Source organism: Chelonoidis abingdonii, chromosome 1 (assembly GCF_003597395.2).
Source record: "Chelonoidis abingdonii isolate Lonesome George chromosome 1, CheloAbing_2.0, whole genome shotgun sequence".
NCBI lineage: Eukaryota > Metazoa > Chordata > Testudines > Testudinidae > Chelonoidis > Chelonoidis abingdonii.
The window spans coordinates 127062823-127076143 of NC_133769.1; the positions used below are offsets into that span (position 1 = coordinate 127062823).

At 36.5% G+C, this 13321-nt stretch overlaps 1 protein-coding gene across 26 annotated transcripts in view; it reads left to right on the top strand.

Annotated features, from left to right (window-relative positions):
• The window catches only part of C2CD5 (C2 calcium dependent domain containing 5), a 124301-nt gene that overhangs the window by 96756 nt on the left and 14224 nt on the right, over positions 1–13321 (top strand). For all 26 annotated transcript variants that reach the window (XM_032798347.2, XM_032798350.2, XM_075069900.1 and 23 more), the window contains 5 exons: positions 1727–1788; positions 2688–2786; positions 3240–3329; positions 5517–5604; positions 7209–7295. In XM_032798347.2, the coding sequence (XP_032654238.1) occupies positions 1727–1788; positions 2688–2786; positions 3240–3329; positions 5517–5604; positions 7209–7295 (426 nt within the window). The remainder of the gene's footprint in view (positions 1–1726; positions 1789–2687; positions 2787–3239; positions 3330–5516; positions 5605–7208; positions 7296–13321) is intronic.

A 13321-nucleotide genomic window follows, 5' to 3' on the forward strand; every position in this document is an offset into this window, starting at 1 on the left:
GATCTTGTGTGTAAAAAGATTGGAGACCACTGATCTGCATCACAGTTTGCAATTCTCTCACATACGAAAGGATGCCAACAACAGCAGAATTGATGATAGAACTTCATATGAGATGTTAGTGGTCTATATGTCTATTATTTAGCAACATTGTTGTTGTTTTAATAATGTATATATTGCATAATGTGCTATCTACTACAAGATTGTGATCGTTTCTTCTTTGGAAAAAATCATTCCTACTTTTTTATTCTCACTTGTAAACAATCTGTTTGTTTTTCTGGTTTCAATGTCTCTTTTCCAAGAACTTGTATTTTCCTTATATTGTTTGAAACAGTACTTATTTGTTTTTCAAAATTCAGATTGGTTTTCTTTTTTCTTCTTTGTTATACCAATCTCCATTAGTTCAAATTTTCTTTCTTCATGTGTAATAATGATATAGTTGATACAGAAATATATATTTAAAATAGAATTCTTTAAGACCAATTTCCTTACTGTAGGATCCAGGAACCAAGAGTACATTGCTCCTCTTGGAACTTCAGTACTCAGGGCCCCAACTACATTAAAAACTTCATTTTAATAGCAAACACAGCTAGTTACAACATACTCACCTTTTAGCTTTCAAGAATATCCTTGTAGAAAATAATGGCAATTATTCTTCATAAATGTGAAATGTCATCTTCATCTTGTTACACATAGACTTCTTTTATCATGCCTTCCAGCTTGCTTACATTCATGATATCCATAGTATCCACTCATGTATGAACTTTGACATGCAGTTGCAGGACTTGTTCTAAATTTCTTTTCAGTATAGCTTTCATGAAATACAGAGTTTTATTTGAAAGCCACAAAATTTTTTATTAAATATACCATATTGTGATCATATTTATATAACAGTCAAACAATGACAACATTTATGAAAAAGAATCCTGGTGTGGAAAAAAAAATCAAGCATTTCCAGAACTATTCATTTGTTATAATTGAGGATTCTGTGTATGTTATGCAAGATGATAAACAGATTATCCCAGTGATTATTACATTTCACAAGACAGATTCTGAATCTCCTAAATAATTAGGGCTGTTGATTAATCACAGTTAACTCATGCAGTTAACTAAAAAAAATTAATCATGCTTAATTGCAGTTTTAATCACGCTCTTAAACAATAGAATACCAATTGAAATTTATTAAATATTTTTGGATGTTTTTCTATATTTTTTAAATATAGTGATTTAAATTACAACACAGAATACAAAGTGTGCAGTGCTTACTTTATTTTTTATTACAAGTATTTACACTCTAAAAAACAAATGGTGAAAAGAAAACTTTATAACACTTTATCCTGACTTGCCGTGCAATATCCCTTTAGGGTTACTCTTCTGGGTCTGACTGTCTTGCTTTGTGAGGCATTTTTTGTCAAATGAAAAAAGATTAATATACACATTATAGTAATGAGGCTTTATACTTTTAAGAATATTTATTTATTAATGCTTCACATTTTTGCTGCTATATAGGTTTTTGCAGAAAATATATTTAATCTTTGTTCTATATTATGAAATACCTTATGTTTAGAATGCTGGTATATTCCTGTAGTGCTGCTGTATGTTTGTTTTTAAATTTATGCATAGCAACATTTGAAAAAAGTACTGTGGAAAGTTAATTTAATTTTTGCCAAACTGTGCACTACTTCGTGCACAGCATATTATATAATTCTGTGAATATTTTCTTTAACAGGTTTTTACAGTTGTAACACAGAAATTATGCCTGGCATAAATAACTGGACTTCTGATATACAGGTAAAGTGGCTTTTAAAAACAAAAAGACCCTTTAAAACCAAACTTGTATACAAGTATACTGTTGACATTGCAATAGATTTTAGAGTAGTTGTACTCTGAAAAATGAATTAAAAATGATACCCCCTTACTCAACGTAGTCATTCCTTTTGTTTAAACTGATATAACTGAGTTGTGACAAAAATATGTGTTTATTGCTTTATACTCCCATTGCATTGCAGCATCAGTTCAGCCAAAAAAGTGTGAGCTGTGTTGTGCATAGTCAACAGAATAGTTTTTAGAAGATCCACGTAGTTATACCTGGGCAATTCCTTTCAAGGTAAAGGGGTGGCATGGGTATAACTATGGGTATGATTTGCCCCCCAGAACCTGGTTTGCTGTTGAGTGATATGGTAAGAACCGGGGCTGGCTTTCAAAGTCCCAGATGAGGTTTAATACCTAAGCTTTTTGTTTGTTTGTTTTAAGGTTGTATTTTTTTTGAGAGACACACTTTGTCTCTCTCACATGCTCTAACAAAATATTAATGCTAGATTATCTCTCTCTCTCTACCTCTCTATATATATACACACATATATACACACACACTCTTACATGTGAGGCAAATAAAAAAATACAGCATTCCCTTTTTTCCACAGCACTACTTTGTCACTAATTATTTTATATATTGATATACAGTTCTTTATAAAGTTTTCTTTTGTTTGTAAAATTTCATAAAGGACAAGAACGTTCCTCCAGTATCTGATTATAGGCTGTCATTTTTGTTTCTTCCTCTTCCTTTCTCGTTCACCGTGACCTCTAATGCTAATTAATGTCTTTAATCAATTGCTTTGTTCCCACTGTTGCAACATATAGATTTAAAATTGAAGAAGATAAAAAAATAAACTTTTATGTTTCTGTTTCAGATGTTCACTTCTGTAAGAGTATCCAGGTTAAGCAACATTAACCTGACAAATCAAACGCTTAACAAGAACTTTAATGATCTCTGTGAGAATCTGCTTAAGGTAAGAGTTCTAGTTTCCAGATGTATGTATTTATTTAAATAGTGGTAACATGGAATGTAGGTTACATTGCAAACAACACTTCGTATTTTCTTTAGACTTGCCTTTCAAAATTATAGACTTGTTTTAGGTTGCATCCGTAGTTAGTTCCTGAGCAGCTCTACAAATATTTAAAATGCTGGATATGATGTTAATAGCTCCTGAGACACATCAAATGAGAATAAAATCTTTGACTTAGCATGTTATAAAAATAACAGTATTAAGCTATTGCACAGAGCAGACAACAAACCATAAACCTTTAAACCTCAAATGAAATCACTAATTGAGTCTCAAATAAGAGAAAATAATAGGGTAATTATTTTTACTGCAAAAAAGAAATCCAGACTTTCCAGAATAAACCCGATATAGAATTAACATTTTTTTAGAATAACACAAATAATGTATTGTATTCAACAGAGTCTATATTTCAAGCTGCGATCTATGATTCCCTGCTGCCTTTGCCACGTAAATTTTACAGTGGCTCTTCCAGAGGATGAAGTAATTCAGGTAACTAATTTTGTTCATTTGTTAATTAATGCCACTTTGTATTCTGATTACATTATATCTTGCAAAATAAACTTGATTAGATTGAGTCACTAGTGTTCTGAAGTAGCTTAAAGGAAGAACTATGTGCCACAAAATGTGTTGTTGATTCAACTGTTCATACTCTCCCTCTGATTATTCATAGATTCATAGATTCTAGGCTGGAAGGGACCTCGAGAGGTCATCAAGTCCACTCCCCTGCCCTCATGGCAGGACCAAATACTGTCTAGATCATCCCTGATAGACATTTATCTAACCTACTCTTCAATATCTCCAGAGATGGAGATTCTACAACCTCCTTAGGCAGTTTTGTTCCAGTGTTTAACCACCCTGACAGTTACAAACTTTTTCCTAATGTCCAACTTAAACCTCCCTTGGTGCAGTTTAAGCCCGTTTCTTCTTGTTCTATCCTTAGAGGCTAAGATGAACAGGTTTTCTCCCTCCTCATGACACCCATTTAGATACCTGAAAACTGCTATCATGTCCCCTCTCCATCTTCTCTTTTCCAAACTAAACAAACCCAGTTCTTTCAGCCATCCTTCATAGGTCATGTTCTCTAGACCTTTAATCATTCTTGTTGCTCTTCTCTGGACCCTCTCCAGTTTCTCCACATCTTTCTTGAAATGCGGTGCCCAGAACTGGACACAATACTCCAGTTGAGGCCTAACCAGCGCAGAGTAGAGCGGTAGAAAGAATTCTCAATGTCGTGCGCACAAACACCCTGTTAATGCATCCGAGAATCATGTTGTTTTGTTTGCAACGAGCCTCACACTGTTGACTTCATTTAGCTTGTGGTCTACTAACCCCTAGATCCTTTCTGCCGTACTCCTTCGTAACAGTCTCTTCCCTTTCTGTATTGTAAACAGATTGTTCCTTCCTAAGGGGCCACCTTGCATTTGCTTTATTGACTTCATCCGGTTTACTTCAGACCTTTTCTCCAATTGTCAGCTATTTGAATTTGACCTGTCTCCAAAGCAGTTGCAATCCCCCCCAGTTTGGTAAGTCGAAACTTAATACGGTACTTTCTATGCAACTAAGTCATGAGGAAGATGATTGAACAGAGCCGGTGCCAAAACAGATCCCTGCGGAACTCCACTTGTTATACCTTTCCAGCAGGATTGGGAACTATTAATAACTACTCTCTGAGTATGGTTATCCAGCCAGTTATGCACCCACCTTATAGTAGCCCCATCTAAGTTGTATTTGCCTAGTTTATTGATAACACTATCATGCGAGATCGTATCAAATGTCTTACTATATGAAACAAATGCCTTACTTATATGAAACAGCAGGTTGTGCTGACGGAATGCCATCTTTCCAACGAAATATGGAATAGATGGTCCTGACTACTTGCCTTTAAAGGTGCTCTGTGGCACATACAATACAAATATGGCTGCTTAATCCATCATCCTTTACAAATTCTAAATTTGGTAACTTTGTTTTGGCTACCTAATTTTTTCTTGCATTTTCAAGAGGATGCAGTATATTTCTTCACTTTTAATACATGGTGTATTTTGTTGGCGTAAGCTACTAAGCAGCTCCTCTGTTTTCAATGAGAGTGACTTCATTTCTGTGGCCAGGGAAAAAATTCCTTTATATTCCTTACCTACCTCACAAAGTACAGTGAGACTTAACTCATATTTATAAGATGCTTTGCAATCCTCTGGCAAAAGGCAAAGAATTGATGAAAATACAAAGTCCTAATTATATTTTGGTTTTGTTGACACTTTTTTTTTTTTTTTAACTTGGCTCAGACATGTTAGGTGGATCTTTGGACAGCAGATCCTAGCCAATATCAGCTCTTAGATCATCCCTGCCATGGAAGGTTGTTTCATATAGTATCTGCTGTGTTTCTTCAGTCTAGCAATGACTCCCATTTTGTTAGCTTCTAATTGCCATGATTAAGGGTCTTAAACATTGCCATTAATGGGTTATGGCATTTCATAAGTATCTCTGCTCACAAGACAGCACCTTGAATATAGTTAATAAAAATGTAAGTGCTGATAAAAAATAAACATCTTATTTCTACTTCCAATAATGTGCATGATGTAAATTTTCCCCATAGCAGAATGTTAATTTTGGCAAAGCTTTTGGAAGATTGTACAAGAGAGATTTTATAGTAACAATATGTACTGTATCTTTTGATTGCAGGTCACAGTCACAGCGGTTGCAATAACATTTGACAAACATCAAGCTTTACAAACCAGTAGAGTCCCTGTAGAAAAAACATTGCAAAGGGGTAAGCATTTTGAGGGAGGTGAAATTATCAATTCTTGATAATCATTTATATAGGAAAGATGTTTACTGTGTAGTGGATGATACCATTTTTAGTTTATCAATTCAGCCACACACTTCTTCACTGGAGAACTCTCTAGTCAACAGACCTGCAACTATATGAACGAAATTCTTAGCCTTATTCCATGCTCCAGTTTTGTAAACAAACTTTTTAATGAATTCTAAAGAATGAGTGGTCTACTCATGCATTTTCCTGCTGCCACTGTGCTTTGGAAAAAAGGACGTGTTTATCATGGAATTCTTGTGCTTATTCTTATAAACTGCAAAATATTTTCACAAGATTTTAGGAAATTCATTATTCACAATGCTTAGAAAACTAGGCTAACTGACTTTTTTGGAACTCTGTGACGTGTAAAAACATTCTGAAGGGAGTAGAGAAGATTTACGCAATTTATGTATGACCTTGCTTAAGGAGCATGCATGCTAAAGTGAAGAAGAATGCATGTTGTAAAGAAATTTAGGTAGACTTTATTTAAAATATTAATGATGGAGGTTGATAATGGGCTACAGAGCAATGGACCTCAAGTGTACTGGTTTAAATCTAGATCAGTTCAGTAGTAACTGAAGATAGATCAGTTCAATAGCCTATGTGAATTAAACTGATAATTTCAGTATGGTTCCTGGCACTGAAGTGTTAAGTTCAGGTCACAATTGGTATCCTCTCTGCAAAAATGGACTGAGCTTGGAGGTTTGAATTCTTTTCTCACCTCTGGAAATGGCCCTTTGAAGCTATGTTTGAAAGCATTCAGATCATTAACTGACGGGTTGAGGGGGCTTTCTTCTGCCTCTATGTTATTAATCTTGTGTGGATAGTGAATGTAAGTGTTCAGGCCTATCCATCTTCTTTCACTAGCACTAAATAGATCAGGGGTAGGCAACCTATGGCAGGTGTGCCAAAGGCGGCACACGAGTTGATTTTCAGTGGCACTCACACTGCCCGAGTCCTAGCCACTGGTCTGGGGAGGCTCTGCATTTTAATTTAATTTTAAATGAAGCTTCTTAAGCATTTTGAAAACCTTATTTACATTACATGCAACAATAGTTTAGTTATATGTTATAGACTTAGAGAAAATTTTAACATTTTTAGAAGGTATTACTGGCACGCAAAACCTTCAATTAGAGTGAATAAATGAAGACTCAGCACACCACTTCTGAAAGGTTGCCAACCCCTGAAATAGATAGAAGAACGAGATATCAATAGGAATTTTTAATTAGATAAAATATAAAAGAAAACTACTATTGGATACAATTAACTCAGTTAAGGCAGACCTAAAGTACTTGGGTTGATTTTCCTAAAATATTCCTATTTAAGTCAAGCCCTGTTGAGTGGAATTCAGATTCTGTCCAAGTAGTTTTGCAGCTGTATTTATTAGCAAACATCTAATTGTTTATCTGTATTCAAAGTCCATCACTATGTATTTATGTTGAATAAATGTGTTCTAGTCAGTCCTTACTAAATTAAATCTATAGTGCTTATTTATATTGGCAAGATTTGGGGTTTCTGGTTAAACATCTGTTTAATGTATGTGTATTTCTTCTTTGTTGAAGCCTCTACAGACAATGAAGAGCAGCTACAATTTCCACTGGAACTTTGCTCTGATCCTCTTGTTTCTCAACCATTCTCACCAGCTAAAGGTTGGTTAAATGAAAAGAAAAAAATAATCCTATATGGTGTTCCACTCACTCACTCCCTCATTGCTGGTGGAGTGTATTTTCTTGAAAGCAGTTATGTACCATGCTTTGACATTCTGTGCTGCCTCAGATGTAATGAAATGCTCTGCCCTTCAGTTAGAGTTCTCAACATTAGATAAGAAGGATTGGTTAGCGCACTTCTCTCCCTTTTCTTTGTCCTCTCACTTGTTACTTAACAAGAATTTTCCACCTTCTGCTCCATTTACTGTATTTAAATCATCATAAGTGGAACCTTTGTCCCTGTGCAGCATTTAGTTTATTGGACTTCTGTCGCCCTGTCCCATGCTGCCTTGTTTCTTCAAGTTGCACATGTAAAACGACTGCCCACAATACCAGATTCAGAAATTCAAATAACGTTAATAAAATGCATCTCTCAGTTTATTCGTGGCAAAGAATGTTTTATCTTGTGAACTTCGACTGTTGGGCTGAGAATAACGACTTACAATTTTCCTTGAACAATTTTTTAAATGAAGGATGTTCATTACTTAAGAGGGAGCAAGTGAAAGGAAACTTAAGTTTCCCTGACAAATGGCTATTATATTGCTTTCCAGATTGGCAGCTCCTATAAATCAGTTCCATTTACTTCAGTACATATAGTAGCTGAAACTGTGGCCCAAATTGTTTTGGAATGAAATAAGTTTAGTAAACGAAGGAGATCCTTGTTTATTATGAACATTTCTTTTTGAATGGTTAGAGAGCTCCCTCTTCTACCTGTTGTATAACATCACATATGCTATAAAAGAAGAGGTTTCACCATTGTTCTGCGCACTCCGGCAGATCAAAGCAAGTTCGATATAACGCGGTTTCACCTATAACTCAGTAAGATTTGTTTAGCTCCTGAGGACAGCGTTATATTGAGGTAGAGGTGTATATATATAGAGAGAACGGTGCTCTTTCAAATATATAGTTTATTTAATCCAAAGGTAGAACATGTTCCTGCAAATTAGCCTCTGCCTCAGCATCCTAGCTGGGGGTAGGGAAGCAGAGGGTGATGGGGGAGGGGCAGAGTTACCCTTAGTCCATCAACCCAATTTAAGTCCATCTGCATCCTCTATCCAGGCTCTTGCAAATGGGGCCCTTTTGACCCAGGGCCTCTTGTTATCAGCTGAGGAAGGGTTTTTCATCTGGGTTCAGGGTACCCAGAGAGTTTAAACCTCAGCAACCCTTTTCTGGAACAGCATATAATTCCTCTATGATCTGGAGTTCTTACTGTTACTTGTTGAGGTCCTCCCACTGGGACCAGGTTTTGCAAGGGCTTGGCATTCACAGGTCTTCCCTTTTGAGATCCTGTTCCTGCAAGTAGCACTCTTCCTTTGTTTCCTTCGCTGGTGAGCTCCATCACCCTGGGAAGCCCTTTGCTTAGGAGCATTTCTCTGAGCTCTGACTTCCTTTCTGAGCCATCATAACTCTTTATAAGGCCACCGTGTTCTTTAACTAGTTAATTGCCACTCAGCTAGTTAAGCAATTATCTTTCCCCAGGTAGATCTGGGTTTGCTCATTCTCCTTAATGGATTCCACAGTTAAGATGGATGCTTGACCACCCCCATCCCTTAAGGGCCAGCCCGCGTGATAGATAAGCACTGGAACAGGTTATCTGGAGAAGTTGAGGAATTCCTGTCATTAGACGTTTTTAAGAACAGACTTGATATATTTAATCCTGTCTCAGTGTAGGGGATGGACTAAATGACCTCTTGAGGTCCCTTTCTCCCTTACGTTTCTGTGATTCCGTGGAAGATCTGGTGTATATATATACAAATTCTGTGCAAAACAGAGATGCTTCCCTTTATTTTAAACTCCACATGGATATTTCAGAGTTATCTTCGTTTGTTTTAATAAGGCATTGGGTATTATTTAGCCTTCCAAGTATTCTGATGTCCATCGTTGAGTGCTCTAGATCTCTCATGCCTTTGAGAGTCAATGCTTTAACAGTTCAGCTAGTTATACAGGAAGAACAGTTGAAAACCCCGGCATAACCATGTCCACCTCTGGTTTTTTTCCCTTCAACCCTCTTTCCCCAACTGTAATCACGATGAAGGGAGAGGCGAAACCTTCGTCATTTGTGTGGCAGCAGGAGACCATTCTCCAAAGATTACATTCATTGTTTTGGTAACTGGCTCTCTTAATTCTCCATTAAATTAAGCGTGATGACATCCCTGATATGACACTTTCTTGGTTTCCGTTATTTTATTGCACAAACTAGCCTTCTTTCAATATGGATTTCAGTGTTAACTCACTGTAGTATTAGTGAGTCTTCAGTATCTTTTCACTCTATTAATACTCGAACACTTATTTGCATACTAGCCACTGGCCAGTAGAGGGTAGTCTGTTCATATGTAAGTAAATCACCAGTGTCAGTGTTCTTCACATTTTGTCATATTGTACAGTACACTGTTCTGGAATCTTTTAACTAGACAGTTATTTAATCTCTTTTGACTGTTTACATATAGGCACCAGGGTCTTAAAGTAATTATATAACCATCTCAAAAGTAAATTTAGCTACTCTGATGATAATCCCCCATATTTTACTTACTGTTCTGTGAGATTATCATTAGCTTTAATATACTGGCACAGAATCTTTTGGTATATTAAGCACTAATGAAAAAAGAGTGCTTTTATCATCCCTGCAACAGAAGTCTGCAAAGACTCATATTCACATAATAGCCTGCAGACTTTTATATATTATCTCATTTTAAAGCTTTCATAATACAATTTATGGCTTCAGTATGTTGTTGTTACTACTATTATCGCCACTACCACAGTACATTAAAGGGACACACAGTCAACTTGATCTAATGTTGGGAAAGTAAAACCTAAGATTAGTATAACTGAAAAGTTAATGCAAAGAATATGTTTCTCTCTTTTTCACTTTTAAATTGTTCATTTGGTGGCATTTTTTGTATATCTGATTTCATTGTTTTGTTGGTCAGTTGTTTATCTTATCTCACATACTAGCTTGATGGCAGTACTCTCATGCAACTCTGTGGCAGGGAGCACATGCTCTTTCCTAGGCCTTTCAGGAGGATGTTTACTTGTAACAGCAACAGAGTTTGGGTCCAGAAGACTGAGTGAGGCCTTTTCCCAGAGACCCATCACATGTTCTGGGGTTCATAGCAATCTGTGAACAGTGGGAGCCGCTTTCAGTCCCTGGAACCCTGACAGAGTTTGGGCACTTTGTTCTTCCTCCCCTATAATCCTGAATGTGTCTGGTAGCAATGGGAGCATGGAAGTGAGGCTGTTGAGCCTCTATCTTCCCTGCACCAGGTTAGGGAGCAACAGCAGCCAGGGAAGGGGTTGTGAAGCCCTCTACTCTACTCAGATCTCTGGAGAGTAAAGGAAGAAGGGGTCCTTGACTTATTGGGTCTCCAGTACAGGAGTAGTTTAGAAGTTGAGAGGTCATACTTCGATGCTGTTGCTGAAGATGCTGTCCAACAGACAGGTATGTGAATGGAGGGGCAAGAGGGGGCTCTTGGTCGCACCCACTCTCTCTTGCTGTGAAGAGTCTTCAGAACATCAGCAGGGAAATAGGAGCATCTTTATACAACTTTAAAAATACATTTAAAATACATATGTTCTAGTATTTAAAGGGTAATAATTCAGAAATGTGAATTTCTTAAAATTAGAGAATTTGTTTAAAATGTCAAGTTGAGTGCCCTGTTAAGGTGCAGCAGATGTTTTAAAACCAGCACAGTTTATATAAGTAAATATTAGTATGAATTCGAGTTACTTTACTATTATTCTTATACTTGAAAGAGAGAAGAGAAGCTATGATCAGTGTAAATAAAAAAAAAAATCCACAGACCTAGTAGTCCCATAAATGGTATTATTTATAATTTGGTTTATTTAAGACTGACTTTCTGTACTAGCTCTAGATTGGTTCTGATAAGACTGTTCTACATTATGAAAATTACCCATTGCTGACAATAGGTGTCAGTAATGAGTGCAGCTGAATCAAAGTCAGAGCACAGTTTAACTGCAAGTGTAGGCAAAGTCAGATTGTGTACAAGTCCTTTTCAGAGAGAAACATGATGTGTCCAGGTCTAGACTTGTAATTAAACTCTGTTTCAGTACCAGTTAAGCTGCACCACTGCTAACAACTCTAGCAAGCAGTGAGTATTGTGGCTCCATGTGATGCTGTGCTAGCTATTTCATTTAGCCATTCTGAGTAGCCAGAGACCAGTGATAACCCATTTAGCTATGATCAGATTTTAAAAGTGCAATCTGTTATAACTATGACTGTTTTTTAAAGACTGGAAATGCAGGTTTCATAGGACAAACCTGGATGACTTTTGTAAAACTGTGGCGAGACTGTCAGATGAAAGTACAATAGTTTAGTTGTTTGATAACTACACCTTGATCGTGCAAGGGCAATATAGGTGGACTTGAGCTCTCCACACATGCTGCCAGAGTCTGCCCACATGGTTTTCCTTGCACGATCTGGGCCTTAGCCTTTGCAGCATTTACTGTTTGGTAAAAGGCCCTGGTTTAAGTTATCTTAATAGTAGCCATGTTACCAGCCCTCTCGATTTAATCATGAAACTCACGGTAGTTGATGGTTTTACTTAAAGCCCAGGTCCTGGAATCCTGTGAGTACATGAGAATTTCTGCTTTTGTTTTTAAAGAAATAAATTCCTAGACCTCATGATTGTGCAGAAAAGTTTGGAAGTGTGACCTGAATGCACCCTGAAAGCTTAGGAAGCAAAGAAAAAGAGTCCTAAATTTATTATATTTTTAAGTAGAGAGTTGCGTACTCTGTTTCTTATGGTAGTCTGAGTGGTACGCCCAATGAGCGAGACCTGCATATTAAGCTGTGGCCCTGATTTTCCTTTCATATCAATAGGAATCAGCCTTACAGACCGACAGACAGAAATGCCATCAAGTTGAGTGGAGGGCCTTGCTTAACTGTGCCAAAAAACTCATGGATTTTTAAACTGTTATGACTCTTTGGCGTCTAGTTCTTGACATTTGAACTTTGGAAGTTGGACAATACAAACAGTTCAGACTTTTACTCAGTAAATTATAGATATATATAAGGAGGAGAGAAAGGCTGTACCTTGTTTCCAGTATCTCATCTGAGAGTCACAATTTCTTTTAAAAATCAGCAAAAAGTGGGAGGCTGTATTCAGTGTAGCCTCTCAAGTAACCATTTGTAGATGAGTTCAGGTAAGCAAGCCTTTCTTCTAAAATGTTTTATGAAGTCTTCTATAATTTGAGCAGAACACTTCTTGTGCTCTCAGATGAATGTAGAAGAAAGAGTGAGACAGATCCATGACATCTGTTGAGAAGGTATTGGATGTCTGCAAATTTCCCATTAAGTACTAATTAAGTAATAACTCTTCAATGCTTGACCCCAGAGTCAGATAGGACTGAGTTAAATATGTTTCTGTGTTCTATCATTAGTGTCGTCTTATTCCTCAAGGCTGAGCAGGAAATTCCCTAGGCTAGAAATAAGTACTGTATAACTAAGCCCCTTCGTTTTCAGTTTAAACCTTTTATGTTTTAATCTAGGGCATTTTTTTTCCTCAATTTTCACCCTACCATTCAAATATATAAAAAATAACTTGTTTTATTAGGAAAAATACATTGCATGAGATATATGTGTTATGATAATACACTAGTTTGTGTGTATACTGAAGCAAGGCTATGTAATAGTCTAGAAGATACACACAATAAACAAACTCTGAAGTGCGTATGCGTCTGAATATACTGATGAATTTCACGTCCTCCATGTACACATTTCAAGCTGTTAGCTGATAAGAGTTTAAAGGTCTGACACTCTAAAATGGAAAGAAAACAAAAATCAGTATCAGAATACAATTCAGAACACAAGAAAATAATTGAAGGTTAAAACAAAAGCAAAAACCGGAAAAAAGGATGAAGTTGAGTGTATACTCTGCAAATGATGTGGCCCAATTATGAAATGTAAATATTTAAAGGCTGATAGTTCTGAGTCTACAACAGTAAAATTTATT